This window comes from Gossypium raimondii, chromosome 11 (assembly GCF_025698545.1).
Source record: "Gossypium raimondii isolate GPD5lz chromosome 11, ASM2569854v1, whole genome shotgun sequence".
Taxonomy (NCBI): Eukaryota; Viridiplantae; Streptophyta; class Magnoliopsida; order Malvales; family Malvaceae; genus Gossypium; species Gossypium raimondii.
The window spans coordinates 33,146,777-33,170,344 of NC_068575.1; the positions used below are offsets into that span (position 1 = coordinate 33,146,777).

Genomic DNA, 23,568 nt, shown 5'->3' on the forward strand with positions numbered 1-23,568 from the left:
ATACTGGAATCGTGCTTGCATTTTGGCAATCAGTACCGAAACTTTAATGGTCGGCATATCTTTCGATGCTCATACAGACAGTTTTGGAATCAAGTTTTCGATAATCTTCTGTTATACGTGTTGAAGTGCATGTGTGAGGCCTAACAAATTTTTGTATCTCCCACATCTGTGACTTTTGGATAAATGTGTCTCGTACCCGCTAATTGCAGCCTTCTGCCGACCTCCAACACTCCCCAATATATAATTTCGGTTCAGACACAACGACTTTGTAGTCTACTGATATATTCATGCTATACCGCTTAATGGAAAATACACACTCTTCCTTACTTTCAAATCTCTGGCCCAAGAACAACTCCTCAGGATCAGAATCTACGGCCAGTCGGTGAACAGGTAGTATTTTAGGATACTCTGTCACCTTGGTTGCGTGTGTTGTATCGGGGTCTATCCACGACATGTGTGCCCCAGGATTATTGTGTATCACAATATGATGAATTTAGTTCCCGATTGAAGATGCGTTCACGTTTCCATCGTCATTCACGCCTTTGTCGTCAATATCATTTAGGACCTCGTACACATCGAGATCACCATCACTATCGACCTCATTATTAGAAGGATCACTACTATTGTATACATCATCGCCAACCATATCAGTCTCTAGCGCAGCATTAAGATCGATGTCAATCTCGCGTGCAATTGGTTGACTATTAATGTACGATATCAAAACCACCATACATGGCGCTTGAGCTCTATGTTCTTCACCTAATGGAGTGGGATCTTCAATTGGCTCCACACCAGCTAACTCAGTAAATAACTGAATCAGTACATTTTGATTGCTCCGATTCCCACAATAAAGAGCGACCATTGTTTCCACGTTTTTATCGTCTACAAGTTCCATTTTGGTGAATTTTATGGGATCCGTCGAAACTGGAAACTAGTAGAAAAGTTTTGAGATCCCTTCTCCCACAATGTCTATCAATTTTTGCACTAATCATTTCCTTCATATCATCAAATGAGATATTTCTATTAAATCTCATTGTTATTTGTTGGCGACATTCAAATATACATTCACGATTATTGTCAAAACTACTCCATCAAAATAAACGTATACGAAAAACCGATTATCCATCTTCAATACTAGATCTATTAAAAACAAATCAAAATTCTCAAAGCAATTTCGAACAAAGAAAAAAAATACTTACATAAAAATTTTAATGAATAAAAGATACCAAAATTATAACAATATGCAAAATTTTTCATTCATAGCTAACAAAATTAATAACCTAACAAAATAACTTTCAAATAACAAAATAACAAAATTACTAACAAAACTCTCCATTCTATTTAAAAAAGAAATAAACAAAAATACATTATCCTTCGTTTTTTGTTCTCATTTCTTTCTTTCTTCTCCATATCTTCTTCCTTCTCTTCTGCTAATTTTTTTAAAACTCTCCTACTCATCTCATCTTCACCTGCAATTAAATAGGCCAAAAATTGACCACTGATGCCGAGATAGGGGTCACCGGTGGCGCCTACTCGATAGGCACCGCCCCTCTTATACCATTCCAGTATTTGTATGCGGGCCATGTACCAGAACTGGAAAAATTGTACAAAGTGGTGTCGCCCATGTAGATGACACCACTAATAAAATAATATATTTAAAAAAATAAAAAAATTATTAAAAAATGGTTGTATTGCTTATGAGAAAGGCTCCGCCCACCTAAAATACCAATTCCGTAAATAATCTTGCTAACAGCCCATTTAAGAAAATAATTTTTTATATTATTAGGGTAAATTAGCCTATTTTGAACAAAAAATAATCAAAAAGCCATCATGTGACTTTATGTGATTGATGGAATTTCTTTTCTAATGTCTGTTAGGGGTGAGAAACTCAATTTTATTCAAAAATATTGAAAAAACTCAAAATTCGAGTTAGTTGAATTGAGTTATTTGAGTAAACTCAAATAATTAATTTGAGTTTCAAGTTCAAGTCAAGTTGAATTTTAAAATTTGAATAACTCGAATAATTCAATAATGATTGGTGGAAATACCCTTTTAATCTCTATAAATTTTAAAAATAAGTAAATTTGTCTCTCTCAACAAACATTAAAAAAATAATTCAAAATAATTTTCAAAAATCAAAATAATTTTTAAAATTTAAATATTTATAATTTTTCAAAATTATATTTAAAAAATATAAATTTTAAAAAATTCTAAAAATCTATAAAGAAAGTTTAAAATTTTTAAATTTTCAAAAATAATAATTTTGGGACCTAAATAAGTTAATTAATGATTCAAGTTTATAATACTAAAGTATCTATTTTTTTTCTTTGAAAAAGTTTTAAAATATATATGGTTTCGAATTTATGTGCTCTAACATGGAATTAGGTTGATAACATTGCCATGGGTTTCGTTGACCTTGACAACATTCAAACCGATTCCTACCATATTACTCTATTAGATATTCCAAGTAACTTTGATGCTCAAGATGTTTATTGTGCTTTAACTCATTCTAGAAATCGACTTTATAATCTAAAGACCTCTAAGGACTTATTGGTGCATGAACCCGCTTTGAGATATATTCATGGATTTTTAGCTTTTAGTTTTTCAGGTCGAAATGATTCGTCATCTGTTTCAACTAAAACTGAATTTTTTTTGTGTGAATGTGGTGTATGCATTCTGGTTTTAAAGTAAATTTAAGATATTGGTTTGCAGGAAACTTTTATGTTGATTTACGTTCTAATCGACCACTAATACTTGGGCCGTATATTACAAACTTAACCTCTCAAATTTTTCCCTCTGAAGTCGATTTCTCGTCCTTAACATGTGCATATACTATGGATAATCTAGATGAATATTATTTGGATTCTATGGGTTTGCTTGTCGACACCCCTACTGTTGTAACAGCCTGATTTTGACCCTAATCAGAATAGTGGTTTCGGGATCACAAATCCGAGTTTGAAAAATATTTTAATATTATTTGTTTATATTATTTTCTGTGTTAATTATGTGTGAATTTACATGTGAAAGTTTCGTGAATTAATTTTATTGTTTGTGTGCTTAATCGAGTAAAATGAAAATTTGATGGTTAAATAAAAAGTGTCTAATTTTTGTTGTCAGTATAATTTGGAGGCTTTATGTTGTAAATTAACCATAAGTGAGAGTAGTGGACGGCATTATGTTAAATTATATAGCTTATTATATTAAGTATAATGGTTTAATAAATAATAATATAATATATTGTTAATATAATAAAACAAACATAAGTTAAAAAGCCATTATCATCTTTTTGTTTTTACTAACCAAATGTAAAAGAAAAGAAAAAGAAAAGAACAAGCCTAGGGTTCGGCCATTTTTGAGTTTGATTAAGGTATGTAACTAGCTCGGTTTTTTATAATTTTTACGTTTTTGAGATCGTTGCTAAGTTATCTTCAAAGCCCATGTCTTAATTTTTTATTTTGATGAAGATTTTGAAATGTGTCATTGATGAGTTTATGAGTTTTATGATGATAGTTGATGAATTATGAAATATATGTGTTAGATTAATATGTTTTGTCTTTGGATTTTTGGTGAATTTGAGTAATTAGGACTAAATATTAAAAATAATATTTTGAGGGATTAAAATGTGAAAAAAATGAAATATGTGGACTTTTATAGAGCTTGTGACTATTCGGCCTACGCATGGTATATGCAAATTTTGTGTATTTTGTATTTTATGCAATAGGGACTAAATTGAAAAAAGTGTAAAATATTAGGGGCAAAATGGTAATTTTTCCATTTATGTGTTTTTGGATTAAATTGAATGAATGTGTGTTTAATTTAGTTAAATTTGAATTTATTTAGATCAAGAACGGAAGAAAAGGGAATTAGATCAAGGGAAGTCGAAAGTAGTCGAATAGTCGATTATACAGTCCGTCGATATCCGAGGTAAGTCTATAAGCATTTAAATGTTGTTAAATGGAGAATATATAAATGTTATTTGATGAATTGAATTATTCGAATGTATATATATGTGTGTGTGTTTTGGACGAATGTGATTATGAGATAGGGAACTATGTTTCGAGTTCGATTCGACCGAGATTTAACGTCTGAAAGTCTCATACGAACCCTAGGAATAGATAGGATACATATGTCTGGGACGTTGGCATTGAATTGTGTTTACGTGTAAGACCCTGTCTGGGACAGTGACATCGATATGTGATTACATGTAAGACCACGTCTGGGACGTTGGCATTGTACAAGCTTTCTGATTATCCGCGTATCCTTTTTAATTCCGAATGGTTCAACGGGCAATGTTAAGTGAATATCGAATGTGAAATCGAATAAAAAGGTTCAGGTATGTGCTTATCCTAAGTTGTGAAAATAAGGTAAGTTGAATGTTGAATTGATTGCATAAATGTTTAAATTATAAATGTGAATTATGTTTACGCATATGTGATTGTGTATATTTGGCCAAATAAGGTATATGTGATATTAATAGTGAGATTTATATATGTTCATGTGTATTTATGCATTTAGCCAAATGATATATGTATGTATGATTAAAATGATAACTTTGTATTGGAGGATATGTATATTCTGCCTTATTAACTTAGTGTTAATATAAAATCATTGATATATATATTTGCTTATGACTTACTAAGCTTAAATAGCTTACTGTATGTGTGTTCCTCTATATCGTCAACAAAGTCTATCACACTATCGACAGTTTCTTTCGGTATTTTACTAAGTTGAATTTGGGCTTATGGCATGTATAGCATAGTTGAAATGTTTAATTTTGGAACAAGTATGTATATGTTTAAAGCCATGCGAAAATGGCTTGTCTATGATTAGTATGGATAAGTACGGTTTTATATGTTTTTGAATGGGTGCTTGATGAATTTGACTATATTTGATCATGAATTGAGCTTGCATTCGAATGAGATATTCAAATCGCATGTATGTGATAAACTTGGTTTATGCTAGGTATTAGAGTCTCAAGATGTGAGTTGGATAAATTTAGGTGAAATCTTAATTATACTATAGATGGAATGATAGTTCATTTCGGTTATTCGTTATGAGATAATACATGTATATTAGGTCTTATGAGTTAGCACCAAAGTTGTTTATATTATTGCTTAATGAATGGTAAACAATGGGTTTTGATGTATTTGATTGTATATTGGCTATATAGGTTCGGTTGCTATTGGTAAGTAATGAATATGTTTCATGATTGTTTTGTACAAATCCAAATGGCAAATAAAATAGTATGGTTTGATTATGATATTTGATTCATTATGATATGCATATAATCTTGATAATGGTATGACCCAATCAATGATTAGTTAATAGGATAAAATGTGAAGTTTAGGTAAACTAATATGCACATGCGAATTTGATGTACATAGAAATGTTATTTATGTGCAAATGTTAAATGTGACTTTTGTTTATAGGGCAAGTCGCATTACAATTATATATCAAAATCAATAGTATGTTCGCCATGACGTAATGTTACTATGCTTGTATATACATTTGATTATTAAATGGTATAAAATGGTTCGATTGGTTTAATATGCACATGTATTAAAGTAATATGATTGATAATCAACTTATGTTATATTTGTTTTGATTTATGTTTGATATATACTATATAATGATATATGTTTAATAGGTTTTAAGTGTATAAATGCCATAAATGTTAAGTCATGTGGTTCAAAATTTTTTATGTATTAAGTACTTGTAATATGATTTATTACACATTGTTAAAATGAATACGTGATTATTTAGATGATATTAATATGGTTAATTATTGAAGCATGATTTGTATGTGTGATATGACTAGAAAAAGTATAAATTGATTTTGGTTAACTATGTGATCCAAATATAAATACGAGTTTGAATTGTAAGGTATAAATGTCTGTTCTGAATTTTTGTTTTATTCGGTAATGCCTTATAACCCTAATCTGGTGACAGATACAGCTTAGCGGGTGTTACATTTGATTGGTATCAGAGCTATGATTTAGTTGATTCTAGGACTAACGTAGTGCGTGTTAGTCTACCTATACATGCCATATTTTATACTGAGATAATGTGATGACTTCTGACATCTGAAAATGTGTTTTTGTATAGTAATGGATCCCGATCGAACATAGCTGATGATGTTGAGAGTATAGCGCCTACTCCAACGCAAGGGACAACGCCAGCAGATTCTAGATCGACCTCGAGTAACCAGGAGGGAACGACTTGTTTACTCAATATATCCAGACTAATCCGGCTGCATAACAACCTCCACCCCTGAAAAATCCATCTTCGATACCTGTTATACCTCAAGTGAGTGATCCGTTGAGATTGCTTAAGCCTCCTGTTGATAAAATCAGAAAACATGGGGCTGAAGAGTTCAGAGCCACTGAAGATGATGATGCTGAACGGGCTGAATTCTGGGTCGATAATACTATTTGAGTGTTTGACAAGTTATCTTGCACCCCTAACGAGTGCTTAAAATGTGCCATATCTTTGCTACGGGACACTGCATATCACTGGTGGAATATACTAGTATCGGTGGTTTCGAAAGAGCGAGTGACCTGGGAATTCTTTTAGACTGAGTTCTGTAAGAAATACATCAGCCAGAGATTCATTGATCAGAAATGTAAGGAATTTCTTGAATTGAAACACGGTCGGATGAAAGTGACAGAGTATGAGCGGAAATTTGTGAGACTCAGTCGGTATGCCCGAGAGTGTATTTCGACCGAAGCTATAATGTGTAAAAGATTGGAAGATGGGTTGATCAAAGACATTAAATTGTTAGTTGGCATACTTGAGATAAAAGAGTTCGTAGTACTTATTAAGCGAGCTTGCAAAGCTGAAGAGCTTGGGAAAGAAAAAAGAAAAGCTGACTCTGAAGCTAGAGATTCATGTAAGAGACCATTTAGTAAGTCATTCCAGTCGACATCAAAGAAGTTTCGAGATGATGCTAGCCGTTTAAAGGCTACTGTAGGGTATGCTAGACAAGATCGGGATAGACCACCTGTGAGTTCGAGAGCTACCTCAGTAGCTAGTGTGGGTAATGTTAGATCAAATCAACCCGATTGTAAATATTATGGTAAACAACATCCCAGTAGCTACAGATTGCATGATCGGGCTTGCTTTAAATGTGGATCGATGGATCATTATGTTCATGAGTGCTTAGAGTTGGCGGAGCAAAATTTGATATAGAATATGAGATCAGGTAACACTGTAGCTCAAGGTAAACCACCCAAAAATACGGGTAATGTGAGTGGCAGTTCGAGAGGGACCAAAGATACAATTAATAGATCCGAGGCTCGTGCACTTGCCAGAGCCTATGCTATTCACGCACGCAAGGAGGCCTCATCCCCAGATGTTATTACTGGTATTTTCACTCTCCATGACACTAGTGTTGTTGCATTGATTGATCCTGGTTCAACTCATTCTTATGTGTGTGAGACTTTAGTATCCAGTAAGACTTTGCCTGTAGAGTCTACTAAGTTTGTGATTAAAGTATCGAACCCCTTAGGCCGGTGTGTTTTGGTTGATAGAGTGTGCAAGAATTGTGCGTTGATGATTCGAGATTCATGTTTTTCGGCTGATTTGATGTTGTTACCATTCGATGAGTTTGATATAATTCTAGGTATGGATTGGTTAACTCTGCATGATGCTATTGTGAACTGCAAACGGAAGACTATTGATTTACGGTGCCAGAATGATGAGATTATTCGGATTGAATCTAATAATCTGAATGGTTTACCAGCAGTGATATCTTCGATGTTAGCTCCGAAATACATAAGAAAAGGTTGCAAAGTTTACTTTGCTTATGTGCTTGATAGTAAAGTAACCGAAAGAAAGATTGAACTAGTACCTGTTGTATGCGAGTATTTGGATGTGTTTCCTGAAGAATTATCGGGTTTGCCACCTATTCGAGAAGTTGAATTTGGTATTGAATTAGTGCTGGGGACGACTCTGATATCGATAGCTCTGTACAGAATGGCACCTACAGAATTAAAAAAATTGAAAGCTCAGCTGTAATAGTTGATAGATAGAGGTTTTGCGCGACTGAGTTTCTCTCTCTAGGGCGCACCAGTTTTGTTTGTGAAAAAGAAAGATGGAACTATGAGAATGTGTATCGACTATAGACAGCTTAATAAAGTGACTATAAAGAATAAGTATCATTTACCATAGATTGATGATTAGTCGATCAGTTGAAAGGGGCTACTGTGTTTTCGAAGATAGATCTGAGATCAGGCTACTATCAGTTGTGAGTTAAAGACTCTGATGTGCCAAAGACTGCTTTCCGAACGAGGTACGGACACTATGAGTTTTTGGTTATGCTTTTCGGACTTACTAATGCACTTGTTGTTTTTATGAACTTAATGAATCAGATCTTTAGACAGTATTTGGATTGATTTGTGGTTGTGTTCATAGATGACATTTTGATCTACTCTCGTGATGAAACCGAGCATGCCGAACATCTGGGACTTGTGTTACAGATTTTGCGAGATAAACAGTTGTTTGGAAAGTTCAGTAAATGTGAGTTCTGGTTACGTGAAGTTAGTTTTCTGGGCCATATTGTATCAGCATCGGGTTTTCAAGTTGATCTGAATAAGATTTTAGCTATACTGGATTGGAAACCTCCGAAAAATGTATCTGAGGTTTGAAGCTTTCTGGGACTCGCTAGCTACTATAGACGGTTCATGAAATGATTCTCTATGATCGCAACACTGATGACAAAGTTGTTACAGAAAGATGTTAAGTTCGAGTGGTCAGAAAACTGTCAGAAACGTTTCGATCAGTTGAAAGCTCTTTTGACCGAAGCTCTAGTATTAGTTCAGCCAAAATCAGGTAAAGAATTTGTCATTTTTAGTGATGCATCTCTGAGTGGTCTGGGTTGTGTTTCAATGCACAAAGGTAAAGTCATAGCTTATGCCTCGAGACAGGTAAAGCCACAAGAAAAGAATTATCCGACGCACGATCTGGAATTGGCAGCTATTGTGTTTGCATTGAAGGTATAGCGCCACTACCTGTTCAGTGAGAGATGTCATGTTTATTCTGATAAAAAAAGCTTGAAATATTTGATGACTCAGAAAGATCTGAATTTGAGACAATGTCAATGGTTAGAGTTGTTAAAAGACTACGAGCTTGTAATTGACTATCATCCAGGAAAGGCTAATGTTGCTGCTGATGCTTTAAGTCGAAAATCATTGTTTGCTTTGCGAGCAATGAATGTGCATATGGCTATGTCTAATGAGGGTTTGATAATAGCTGAATTAAAATCAAGACCATTATTTGTTCAACAAATTTGTGATGCTCAGAAAGTTGATAATGATTTGTTAGCAAAGCGAGCTCAATGTGAATCGAGTATTGAAATTGAGTTTTGAGTTGATATCAATGTTTGTTTGAGGTTCAGAAACTGAATATATGTTTCGAGGAATTCAGAGTTGATTCAAATGATTTTGAACGAAACTCATAGCAGTCGATTATTTGTTCAGCCGGGTAGTACAAAAATGTATAATGATCTGAAACAGCTTTACTAGTGGCATGGTATGAAATCAGACATTTCTGATTTTGTTTCGAAATGTTTAGTCTATCAACAAGTAAAACCCGAGCATCAAGTACCTTCTGGGTTACTTCAGCCGATTATGATACCCGAGTGGAAGTGGGGTAGAGTTACGATGGATTTTATATCTGATTTACCGTTGACACCAAGCAAGAAAGGTGCAATTTGGGTTATTGTGGATAGATTGACTAAATCGATACACTTTATTCTGGTCTGTACAGATTATTCGCTTGATAAGCTGGCTAAATTGTATGTTTCTCAGATTGTGAGGTTGCATGGTGTGCCTATTTCTATTATTTCGGACAGAGACCCGAGGTCGGTTTTGGAAGAAACTACAAGATGCTTTAGGTACAAAACTACACTTTAGCACAACTTTCCATCCGTAAACATATGGTCAATCTGAACGAATCATTCAGATACTTAAGGATATGTTGAGATGTTGCATTCTTGAGTTTGAAGGTACGTGGGAACGATACTTACCTTTGATTGAATTTGCATATAATAATAGCTTTCAATCTAGTATTAAAATGGCACCTTACGAGGCTTTGTACGGTCGTAAATGTCATACACCATTGTATTGGACTTAGCTCAGTGAAAATAAGATACACGGGATCGATTTGATCAAAGAGACCGAACAGAAAGTGAAAGTGATTTGTGATAGTCTGAAAATAGCATCAGATCGTCAGAAATCATATGCAGACTTGAAAAGAAAAGATATAGAGTTTCAAACTGGAGATAAAGTCTTTTTGAAAGTCTCACCGTGGGAGAAAATACTCAGATTCGGTCGTAAAGGCAAATTGAGTCCGAGATTTATTAGACCGTATAAGATTATAGAGCTTATCGGGCCGGTTGCTTATAGACTACTGTTGCCACCTGAACTAGAAAAGATTCACAATATATTACATGTTTCAATGCTTCGTAGATACCGATCCAATCCTTCACATGTGATCAGTCCGACAGAGATTGAGATTAAGTCCGATATGACATATAAAGAAGAACCGATTCGTATTTTGGCTCATGAGGTTAAAGAATTGCGAATTAAGAAAATTCCGTTAGTTAAAATACTATGGCATAAACACGAAGTTGAGGAAGCAACTTGGGAACCGGAGGATACAATGAAAGAGCGTTATCCGAACCTATTCACCGGTAAGATTTTCGAGGATGAAAATTCTTAAGGGGGAGAGTTGTAACAGCCTGATTTCGACCCTAATCGGAATAGTGGTTTTAGGACCACAAATCTGAGTCTGAAAAATATTTTAATATTATTTTAATATTATTTTCTGTGTTAATTATGTGTGAATTTACATGTGTGAAATTTTCGTGAATTAATTTTATTGTTTGTGTGCTTAATTTGAGAAAAGGGCTTAATAACGTAAAATGAAAATTTGATGGTTAAATAAGAGAGTGCCTAATTTTTGTTCTCTTTATAATTTGGAGGCTTTATGTTGTAAATTAACCATAAGTGAGAGTAGTGGACGGCATTATGTTAAATTATATAGCTTATTATATTAAGTATAATGGTTTAATAAATAATAATATAATATATTGTTAATATAATAAAACAAACATAACTTAAAAAGCCATTATCATCTTTTTGTTTTTACTAACCGAATGTAAAAGAAAAGAAAAAGAAAAGAACAAGCTTAGGGTGTGGCCATTTTTGAGTTTGATTAAGGTATGTAACTAGCTCGGTTTTTGATAATTTTTACGTTTTTGAGATCGTTGCTAAGTTATCTTCAAAGCCCATGTCTTAATTTTTTATTTTCATGAAGATTTTGAAATGTGCCATTGATGAGTTTATGAGTTTTATGATGATAGTTGATGAATTATGAAATATATGTGTTAGATTAATATGTTTTGTCTTTGGATTTTTGGTGAATTTGAGTAATTAGGGCTAAATTGAAAAAATAATATTTTGAGGGATTAAAATGTGAAAAAAATGAAATATGTGGACTTTTATGGAGCTTGTGAATATTCGGCCTACGCATGGTATATGCAAATTTTGTGCATTTTGTGTTTTATGTAATAGGGACTAAATTGCAAAAAGTGTGAAATATTAGGGGCAAAATGGTAATTTTCCCATTTATGTGTTTTTGGATTAAATTGAATGAATGTGTGTTTAAGTTAGTTAAATTTGAATTTATTTAGATCAAGAACGGAAGAAAACAGAATTAGATCGGGGGAAGTCGAAAGTAGTCGCATAATCGATTAAACAGCCTGTCGATATCTGAGGTAAGTCTATAAGCATTTAAATGTTGTTAAATTGAGAATATATAAATGTTATGTGATGAATTGAATTATTTGAATATATATATGTTTGTTTTGGCCGAATGAGATTATCAAATAAGGAACTATGTTTCGAGTTCGATTCGATCGAGATTTCACGTCTGAAAGTCCCGTACGAACCCTAGGAATAGATAGGATACATATGTACTGATATAGGATCTCCGATATGTGTTTTCATGTAAGACCACGTCTGGGACGTTGGCATTGAATTGTGTTTACGTGTAAGACCCTATCTGGGACAGTGACATCGATATGTGATTACATGTAAGACCACGTCTGGGACGTTGGCATTTTATGAGCTTTCTGATTATCAGCGTATCCTTTTTAATTCTTAATGGTTCAACAGGAAATGTTAAGTGAATATCAAATGTGAAATCGAATAAAAAGGTTTAGGTATGTGCTTATCCGAAGTTGTGAAAATAAGGTATGTTGGATGTTGAATTGAATGCATAAATGTTTAAATTATAAATGTGAATTATGTTTATGCATATGTGATTTTGTATATTTGGCCAAATGAGGTATATGTGATATTAATAGTGAGATTTATATATGTTCAAGTGTATTTATGCATTTAGCCATATGATATATGTATGTATGATTAAAATGATAACTTTGTATTGGAGGATATGTATATTCTTCCTTATTAACTTAGTGTTAGTATAAAATCGTTGATATATATATTTGCTTATGACTTACTAAGCTTAAACAGCTTACTGTATGTGTGTTCCTCTATATAAAATCGTTGATATATATATCTGCTTATGACTTACTAAGCTTAAATAGCTTACTGTATGTGTGTTCCTCTATATCTCTGTTTTATAGATTTTGGAGTCAAGTTACGAGCTTGGGGATCGTTAGCAAAGTCTATCACACTATCGACTGTTTCTTTCGGTATTTTACTAAGTTGAATTTGGGCTTATGGCATGTATAGCACAGTTGAAATGTTTAATTTTGGAACAAGTATGTATATGTTTAAAGCCATGCGAAAATGGCTTGTCTATGATTAATATGGATAAGTACGGTTTTATATGTTTTTGAATGGGTGCTTGATGAATTTGACTATATTTGATCATGAATTGAGCTTGCATTTGAATGAGATATTCAAATCGTATGTATGTGATAAACTTGGTTTATGCTAGGTATTAGAGTCTCAAGATGTGAGTTGGATAAATTTAGGTGAAATCTTAATTATACTATAGATGGAATGATAGTTCATTTCGGTTATTCGTTATGAAATAATATATGTATATTAGGTCTTATGAGTTAGCACCAAAGTTGTTTATATTATTTCTTAATGAATGGTAAACAATGGGTTTTGATGTATTTGATTGTATATTGGCTATATAGGTTCGGTTGCTATTGGTAAGTAATGAATATGTTTCATGATTGTTTTGTACAAATCCAAATGGCAAATAAAATAGTATGGTTTGATTATGATATTTGATTCATTATGATATGCATATAATCTTGATAATGGTATGACCCAATCAATGATTAGTTAATAGGATAAAATGTGAAGTTTAGGTAAACTAATATGCACATGCGAATTTGATGTACATAGAAATGTTATTTAGGTGCAAATGCTAAATGTGACTTTTGTTTATAGGGCAAGTGCGCATTACAATTATATATCAAAATCAATAGTATGTTCGGCCATGACGTAATGTTACTATGCTTGTATATACATTTGATTATTAAATGGTATAAAATGGTTCGATTGGTTTAATATGCACATGTATTAAAGTAATATGATTGATAATCAACTTATGTTATATATACTATATAATGATATATGTTGAATAGGTTTTAAGTGTATAATTGCTATTAATGTTAAGTTATGTGGTTCGAACATTTTTTTTATGTATTAAGTACTTGTAATATGATTTATTACACATTGTTGAATTGAATACGTGATTATTTAGATGATATTAATATGGTTAATTATTGAGGCATGATTTGCATGTGTGATATGACTAGAAAAAGTATAAATTGATTTTGGTTGACTATGTGATCCAAATATTTATACAAGTTTGAATTGTAAGGAATAAATGTCTGTTCTGAATTGTGTTTTGTTCGGTAATGCCTCATAACCCTAATCTGGCGACGGATACGGGTTAACGGGTGTTACAACTGCGTATTATTTTGTTCCTCCAAGTACATGAACTACTCGCGGAAATAAGGTCTTTCGCCAACGTCCACACTTCACTACTAGAGAGCAAGAAGAGTAGCCTCCTTCATCTGTAGAGGCACATTTAACTTGGATCGAAGCTCGACTTGAAACAGTGGAAACCCAAGTCTGCACAATCCTCGACATCCTGCAAAGTCATTACCCCCAACACCGACAACATCATTAAAAACACATGAGCAGTATTCTTAACCTTTCTCTTTACTTTTTATTTGGATTACTGTACTTCGTTGCATATAAAACATGCTTGAGGACAAGCATAGATTATGTGGGGGGTTTGAAATGGTAGTATGCATAATTGATCGAATTTTGCTACATGCTTCTCTTTTGCATATGTTGAATCTTATGCTAGATTTATTCGATAGTTTATTTGACATTGAGCCTCTAATCTCATTACTTAGTTAATTTGGAAAATGGGCAATTTTTTAATTAAAGTGTTCAAGTATCTAGATTAATCGACATGTGTGTTTTAAAGTTGATATATGTAACTAGATTTTTCATAAAAATTGATTGTTTGGAAAAAAATATTTGCTTGTACATAAATAAATAAAGGCTCAAGTTATGAGTGAAGGTTTTGAAAAAGTGAACGAAGTTATTAACCTGGATGAAGTGCTTGGGTTGTCATCTCATCTAGCGTAAAAATGTTCGAGTGAAAAATCCAAAACTTACAAACATTCCGCTAACCAAGCCTTCCAAAAAAAATGGAAGACTGTTTGAACTGAGTAACCGGGGTAGGGTGCTTGGGTTGTCATCCTAGTTCACGTAAAAAGGTTTGACTACGTCTAAAATAAAATAAATTAAATTAAATTATTACTGCATGATTAATTGAGAATAAACATTGCAAAATTTGGTTCAAACTCAATTTAGTGAAATGATTTACTTCACATGTTTCAGTTTTATAACACTTGTTGATCAAACTAGGTATTTTAAGTATTTATTTATTTATGGCCTATATTGTTTACATTGATTATAAATGCGAAAAAGAGGCTTGATTTTTAATAAATTATTGAATAATTTCTTATGTATGAAAGTACAATATGCTTGAGGGTAAACATGAGCTAAGTAGGGGGATTTGATAACATGTTAAATTTGCATGATTTTTTATGTTTAAATAGATTAATTCTTGAATTGATCCCTGCTAAATTAGTGATTTTATGTTTTAATCCTGTCAGGAATGCAATTGGGATGCTATGAGTTAAAAAACGAGCAAAAAATGACTAATTTGCAGCACAATTAATAAAGTGGGGCCGAACAAAAAACGTGAAAATAGCAAAGACTCATCATATTTCTTTTGACTTTGTAAAAGCTAAAATTAAAAGAAAATCTAATTTTATTTTTATTTAATTTTAATTTTGTAGTGGGTAGTTAGACCAAATTTAGTAATTCATATGTATATAAATAGGGCATTTATGGTAGCTTGAAAATACACTTGATTTCACTTGGAATTAAATAAGAATTATTTTATTTCCCTTCCAAATTCATGTGTAAGTAGCTTACTACTACCCCATTTCCATTTCCTTGTTTTTGCAAAATTTGTTTAAGTGCTTTCCAAGTCCCTTCCGTTTTCAACTTCCACCATTTTCATTCAAATCCACTCCATAGCCAACCAAAGCATGATTAAATTCATATTTCACTAAATACTAACTTAGCTTTAGGCCGATATTCTTTTTGGTTAAGAATCATGATTTACGTATCCGTACTAAAAATCCTTCCAATCGGTATTCATTATTTTTCCTAAGTATCGGGATTGAAAAATTCATCCCTTAAAGTTAACTCGATTTCAAATCAAAAAGCGCGTTGGGTTGGAGTTGTGTTTGCGGACAGTTGGGGAAACGAGTTGGCCATGCTGTAATCGGATCTTTGAGAACAAATCAAGGGAGAAGTGATCGGGTTTATGTAAGAGTATGCCCAAAGATCAATCATGAGATGGTTGTAATAACATACTTGATTTACCATGTTTATTAATATAAGGCGTTGCCATTATTATTTCAGTTTCTTTTCTGTGTGTATAAATAAACTATTTTATAATAATGTCCTGAGAATAGTATGATTATTCTTAAAAGATCCTTAGTCAAGTATTATTGTTGACTAGGACAACAATAATGCATTAAGACTAACATGTAGTTGATTGATGATAAAGAGTTGTCATTGATATGGAGTGTCAAAATCAATGCATGAATATGTGTGTTAGAGAACAACATATTGGACTGACCTGCTATGAGTATGTTTCTTGGATTATTATGTAATTGTCACAACATTACTCATACTGATTAATATGTATATGATCCTTAGACTTGAGATCATCATATCCCAACATCGCGAGTTGTATATTTTGATACTGTCAAACATACACCGTAACTGGTTGTTCTATAAAGGTTGATGTTGTATATACCACAACCAAAGTAGAGGGATATGGTTGATCAATATAGGATAAGTCCTTCCTACATAATGAGAGTAATATCTTAGGCCACTTGATTGAGTGAGACAAGAAATGCATGGCCATGCTCAAATAAGTTGATATGAGATGCCATACTTATTTATATAACATAGTCTACTCAAGATATCAAGGAACATGGGATAGACTTTGCAAGTGTGACTATTCCATGACTTGTGTCCATTCTAGAGATAAAGAACTTAAGGATTAATCCATGAAAGGTTAATCAGAAAAAGTTTATGTCAAATCATGACTTCTTGTAACTTAGGTAGCAATGATGCATTGCTACATGCCACTCATTGTTTGTAACATTAGAATCGTTCTAGTATTACTACTAACGTTACAAGAACCTACAGGGTCACACCCTATGGTTGAAATGAATAGAATAAAACATAGTTGGTATTATGTTTGGTTGTCACATGAATTAAATTAATTATAGAATTAATTTAATTGGGCAATCAAATATCGAACATATTATATGTACAAGGATTTTATACACATAATGAGAACATATTTCTATTAATATATGAATTTGGTTCGTATATAAATTTAAATAAATATAGTTTACCAAAATCCTTGTTATAATTAATGTAATTATAATTTTCGGTTAAAAACATTACATTATTATATTTATTTATTTATGATTATTATGTTCAGATAAAAAATTTATGAATTATGATTCATTATATATATACCGATTATAAAAGGGTGAGATAGAGAGAGTTTTAAAAAAAACCCTAATAATAAAAATAAAAGAAACCCGAAAACTTTGCTTGTGAGGTCTAGCAGCTGTCAAGCAAAGAATTCTCCAAAAACAGTTTTGGAGATTTCTTCCGTTCATTGTCAAACTGGGTGGATTACGTAGAGGTCGAAATCGTAAAAGGTTGCGGCTTGGTTCGATAGTAGATCAGAATTTTCGTTGCCGACGCATCGCTGTCTACTCAAATTGAAGTTTTGGTAATTTCAAAACCATTATTTCACCCCGATTCGTTCCTCGCACATGGATCCATGGGTTGGATCACCAGAATTATTTTTTTTATTAATTTTGCTGCGCCATGGGGATACTGGCATTCCAATAGTTTAAATAACCCGCGCGGTTGAGGCTTTTAATTCAAGTTGGGTTCTTCAGAACGCAAGGTTGCCGGATCTTGAATCGGGAACGCGTGCATCTCGGTTTGATAATCGGTAAGGGTTGGTTTGCAGGTCGTACTGGAACCAGCTACGAGAGGAAGAATTGGTGGTTAGGACGTTCTTAATAGCTATAACCAGCTTATTGTTTGGAGGAGAAAATTAATTTTCAAGGATCGATTCAAAATTTGGAATCCATCGAGTCTAGGGCTAAGACTTATTATGTCTGTTTACAAAATTTGAATTTATTTCCCAATTTAATTTTATATCCAATTTATTTAATTATTTATTTCTGCTGTTTCAATTATTTAATTTCTAAACATTTCAAAACTCCCCTGATTTATTTGTTTATTTTTCAGCAGGTCCGTTTGGAATCATTGGCACGACTATTGCCACGATTATCGACACGACAGAAATTCTGATCACAAGTTAAACGCGAAATTTGATTATAATACCAATCCATGTGGACTCAACCCTACTACCACTCTTTACTACTATTTAGAGTTATTTTAATTGTAAGAATTATTTTTGGTGGTTTCGACGCCCATCATAGGTATATTGTAACAAGATTTTAATTTGACATGTTTTTTAATTCGAACAATTTTACTCGATTTGACTCGACTCGACTCGAATTTCATTTCACTCGACTTGATTCAAAAAGAAATTCAAATCGAATTAGGATGATAAAATATGACTCGTCAACTCAAAATTTTTTCACTCGACTCGATTGAACACTCACCCCTATCGTCCATTTAAGAATTAGATTAAAGGACATAACATAAAAATATTTTAGGTACCTAATTGGGTAAAAGAAATTAGATATCAAAGTGAGAAAACATATATACTTTAAGGGTCAAAATATGAATTAAGCCTAACATAAAATTAGCCTCAATATATTTTAATATTAGTTTTATTGTATATTATAATAATTTATTATAATTATAATAAAGATTATTTATAACTTAAAAATACATTTAAAATTTATTCCCTCCGTAAATCTTATGTTGTAAAAAGAAAATACATTTAAAAAAGAAAAGAAAAAGGAAAAGTTAAAAAGAAGGATAAGAATCAGATTGGCGCTAAAAAAGGTCATCAGGTTGGACGGTTCCGCTACCATCGCAGGACCGTACTTCCCGCCAAACTCATCTTTCCCGAACTCCCAAATATTTTCTTCAAAAATGGAAATAAATAAAAAGCAATTTTCTTAAAAAATAATAAAAAATAATTTTCAAATGAGATTAAATTCAAACCAAATCCCAAATAATAACAAAAGAAAGAAAAAGCAACAGTCAAAATCCTTCACGCGCCACTTCACGCGCAGCTGTTTTTTTCTTCCTCGGAACGTTCTAAAAAAATGGAAAAATTGAAGAAGGAAACCGAGCCAAAGTCCAGCTCAACGCAATCTATGGCTCAAGAACCAAATGCCAAAGTGGACCCGAAAAACTCGGATCCCGAAATGGACGCGGAGGGCTTTGTTATTGTGCCAACAACAGAGCCAGAGAAAGAGAAAGAGAAAGAGGGTCAGATTCAAAACGAGCAATCACCGAACCAGGCACAATCGGGATTGAGGAACTTGGTTCATCCATTGGATAGTGGATCGCCTGCTGCGGATCGCGACGCTAACATGTCCGCTCCTAACAGATACAATCCTAACCTTGCTCAGGCTCCCGCTATGGATTCTTCTTCGGCTTCTTTCAAAGGCAAGTCTTTATGCATTTATTTCTAACAATATCTTTTGTTTTAAATTTATAACTATTTGTATTTTTTTTCTTAAAATTGTAAACAGAGAAGATGGATATAGTGAGGGATGCCTTTTGGAGATGGAAGAGGATAGTGGGAGAAGCGACGAAGAAAGCCGAGGATCTTGCCGGAAACACGTGGCAACACTGTATGTTATTTATTATTTTTTATAAAAAAAATCAATTGCCTTTTGTCTTAGTATTTATTTTTAATTATTGGTAATTTTCCTGTTAATGAGAGATTAGATAGATTTGGTCGTATGTCATAGGTTTCCATGATTGGAATGGATATTACTGTATGCTTGGTAATTTGATTTTGTTTTAGTTTGCAATGACATCATAATTGATTAATAATCAATTTTCGTTATCATTTATTTGTGATTGGGTTTAATAATCCACTTTCAAACATAATTTTAACATTTTTGATACGATGATTGGGCTTTCTTTTCTTCTTCTCCTCCAGAAGTAAGAAATCGTCCGAGTCATTAGTTAGAATCATAAACTATTTCTGATTTCTTATAATGCATGAACCCAATCCTCCCTCTTTCTTCTCAAAGCAGGTTCACATACATAAAATCACTTTAAATAACGTTTCCCTCATTTCTTAAATCAGTAAAAACAAGCCCAAGTCTTGCTGAGGCTGCCATGGGAAGAATTGCTCAGGGAACAAAGGTTTTGGCAGAAGGTGGCTATGAGAAGATTTTTAGACAAACTTTTGAAACAGTTCCTGAAGAGAAACTTCAGGATTCTTTTGCATGTTACTTATCTACATCAGCAGGTCCTGTCATGGGAGTTCTATATGTATCTACAGAAAAGCTTGCATATTGCAGTGATAGTCCTCTTTCATATAAAAATGGTACCCAGACTGAATGGAGCTATTATAAGGTTTTTTTTCTTCAACCCTTACATGCTTGCATTTAGAAAATATTGGTTAGAGTGAGATCCTTTTAGCTCTCTGCTCCATGATGTTACTGTTTTACGGTATAGAAACTTAATGTTGAGGACTGGACAGATAGGTTGAACCGATTGAATTAGGATAAGTGATTTGTTTAGTCTTGTGTATATTAAACCAGAGATTCTAGAAAAACTGAAAGAAACCAGTTATGAATCCAGTTACTAGAGGTTTCACCGGTTTTACCACCGACATGATATTTTAAACCTTGGTTACCGAGTTACGAATCTTGACATTCTTCTGTTTGATAAAACAGGTAATAATCCCATTACATCAACTAAAAGCAATTAATCCATCAACAAGCAAAGTGAATGCTTCTGAAAAGTACATCCAAGTTACCTCTGTTGATGCCCATGAATTTTGGTTCATGGGATTCTTAAACTACGAGGCTGCTGTTCAATGCCTACAGGAAGTTTTGCAACTCAATAGTTTACAATCCGTCTGAATACCCTGTTCTATCTGATATAAGCATTTCACTTTGGTCGCATGATGTTTTGTCATAAAAAAGCATTTATATTTACTCCGCTGCCCGGAACCGTTTGATGATTTACATGCTCTTTGGGAAGCCATTCAATATAATTCTATGGAAATCAACATTAGGTAAATTGTAGAGTTGTTCTCCATTAAAACCCATGTTGGTTGTAAACTTTACTTGCTATAATGCATGAACTAAAAATCATATTGATTGTTTCAGTGAAACCTTTTGTATTCCTTCTCCCATTTGTTTTCCCCTTTTTCACCAGGGATTGGTATCAATATTTAAAATATTCTAGTATCAATTTTACTTAGTCACGAAGGTTTCAAAAATTTACCAACAACTATAAAATAATAATAGAAAAAAACTTACTCACCGAATAAATCTCATATTCGCACTTGTCATATAAGTTCTAGAGCATCAGCTTCGGTTCAATCGTGCGTGCCTTATCAGGCACTTTGACGAAGCGCTCTCGCTTAGTAAATATGTCATTATTGTCTTTTCAGGTCGCTTCTTTAAGCATTCAATCTCTTAATAGATTATGGAAACAATTTTCATCAAAGACAATATTGATATGTTGAGGGCCCGTCGGATCCTAATAAAGCAAATGACACTTCATAGATTTTTTTCCCTCTACAATATTATTTACAAAATGTACAAATACTAATATTTTAAAATACTTTAATTTTAAATTTCTTTAAATTTTAGAGTTCTCGCTCCAAACGCATGGTTATAGCCACGGTTGTTTCAACTTATTTTATTTTTTGGCATGCAATTGCATTGTTGAATGAGCTAGAGATTTTATATCAGGAGTTGGATTGCATTTTATCTTTTCTATTGAAAAATTGACAAATTAGTCTCCTACATTAGACCAAAGAGTAAAATTGGTCCTTTTACTAAAAATTCTATCCATTTATATTGTTAAGTGATGACATATTTGCCAGAGCAACTAGATAGCTACACATGGTGTGTTATGTGTACCTCACGCTGATGCATTTTACCATATAAACAAATTTTTAAAAATAAAAAAATAAAATATAAAACTTTTAATAATTATTAAAAAGTATGAAAAATTATTAAAAATATTAAAAACAATGTCTGGACTAATCTGGACAAATGGTTGTCTAGGCTTGAATGAGAACAATAAGTTGTCTATGTTCATTTTGTAGTGATTTCTTAAATAATTGTTAAATAATTATAAAACTTATACAATATTATAGAAAATTATTTAATAATTATCAAGAATTATAAAAATTATTAACTTTTAAAACTTAATAATAAAAATATTATAAAAGGTTACTATTATATATGTATATATATTTGAATCATAAGAAATTATAAAAAAATAATAGAACTCTTCAACTTGATTAACTAATAATATTAACTCAATTAAGAAGATACATACGTGCATATTTGAAGTTTTTAAATATATTAGTTATTAAAAGGTAGAGAAATTTATAAGAAATGTATAGATATACGAGGAACACAATTTGCATAGAGGATAACTCCCTTCATGTATACAATGTTGGCGCAACGTACCAGCATAGTACACCCCTTACTAGATACATTAGTCCTTATACCAAAAATGGGATCATGGATTAATCCGAGAGAAACTTGGAGACCGATGGTTTCACGAATTGAAAGACAAGAAGTTTCCTTTGTTTGAGAAACCTGCTCATTTCATCTGGAAACTAACCTTCAACGGAGAGTTCAACATGTTTAGTGTTTACAAATTTTATGGGATGAAACTTCTCATCAACAGGCTTGCATTAAACATACTGGATGCATTTACCATAGTGATCGAGGTGTTATCATTGTCGCTAGGGATATAAATGTTTCTTGGAAAATAGTCGTTGGCATGTCCATGGATAGAACCAGTGGATCCTATGGCGTTGCAGCAATAGGTCTTGCTATCAATGAAGAGCAGATGGTATTGTGGCACACAAGGTAGTGCAACTCTAAGCTCCACTGTAGACTCTTGGGAATTGTGTGACAAGTCTCACAAATGTAGTAATATTCTTCTACAAAAAGTACATGTTTATTAGAAGCTTAAACCTATTGCACAATATATTATTCATCTATTACAGGGTTTGAATTTTTAGAACCATGTTGCACCGGACCCCTGTTAACGGCTTGCGGGCCGTATGGCACGAGTGGCTGCTCATTATATGATATTGTACCTTGCCTTAAGTATGCTTTGTTTACTTCGGTTGTTTGGTTAATTTGTTACATTATAAAAAATAATTTTGTATAAATTTTTAATAATTATTTAAGAAATTCAAGTTCATTTGGATGTTATTTTTAATAATTTTAAATGATTTTTTATAATTTTTTTATAATTCTTAATAATTCTTAAATCATGTCCATCATGAACCTGACGTGGTTTTTAAAAAACCACATGCAAGTTCATCTAGGTTATCATTTGTCTAGGTTCATCTTGATGTGGTTTTTAAAAAATTATAGGAAAATTTTTTATTTTTTGAATTTTTAAAATTTTTTTAAATATTACTATGTCAACATGAGACACACGTGGCATTTCACGTGTCACTACCTAGTTGTTCCATTAGTCACATCATCACATAATAGTAAGGATGAAAATTTTAACAAAAAGACCATTTTGCTCTTTAATCTAATGTATAAGAATTATTTTACCAATTTTTTGAGTAGATGAGATAAAATACAATCTGACTTATAATACAAGAGCTTCCATAATACTTTTACCATTTAATTTACAAGGCGGAGACTAGAGTATTATAAATGGAATATTTTTGCTAACATGCTACACCGATTCAATTTAGGAAGAAAAAAACTTGAACTCTAGTAAT

The 23,568-nt window shown here is 32.5% G+C and overlaps 1 protein-coding gene across 1 annotated transcript; it reads left to right on the forward strand.

Annotated features, from left to right (window-relative positions):
• Positions 1-18,686: 18,686 nt before the first annotated feature.
• Positions 18,687-20,986, forward strand: LOC105804160 (GLABRA2 expression modulator). The gene is made up of 4 exons (XM_012636652.2): positions 18,687-19,277; positions 19,364-19,465; positions 19,930-20,201; positions 20,525-20,986. Exons 1-4 carry the CDS (start codon positions 18,932-18,934, stop codon positions 20,711-20,713), a joined length of 909 nt encoding a protein of 302 aa, XP_012492106.1. The 5' UTR covers positions 18,687-18,931; the 3' UTR covers positions 20,714-20,986.
• Positions 20,987-23,568: the final 2,582 nt, after the last annotated feature.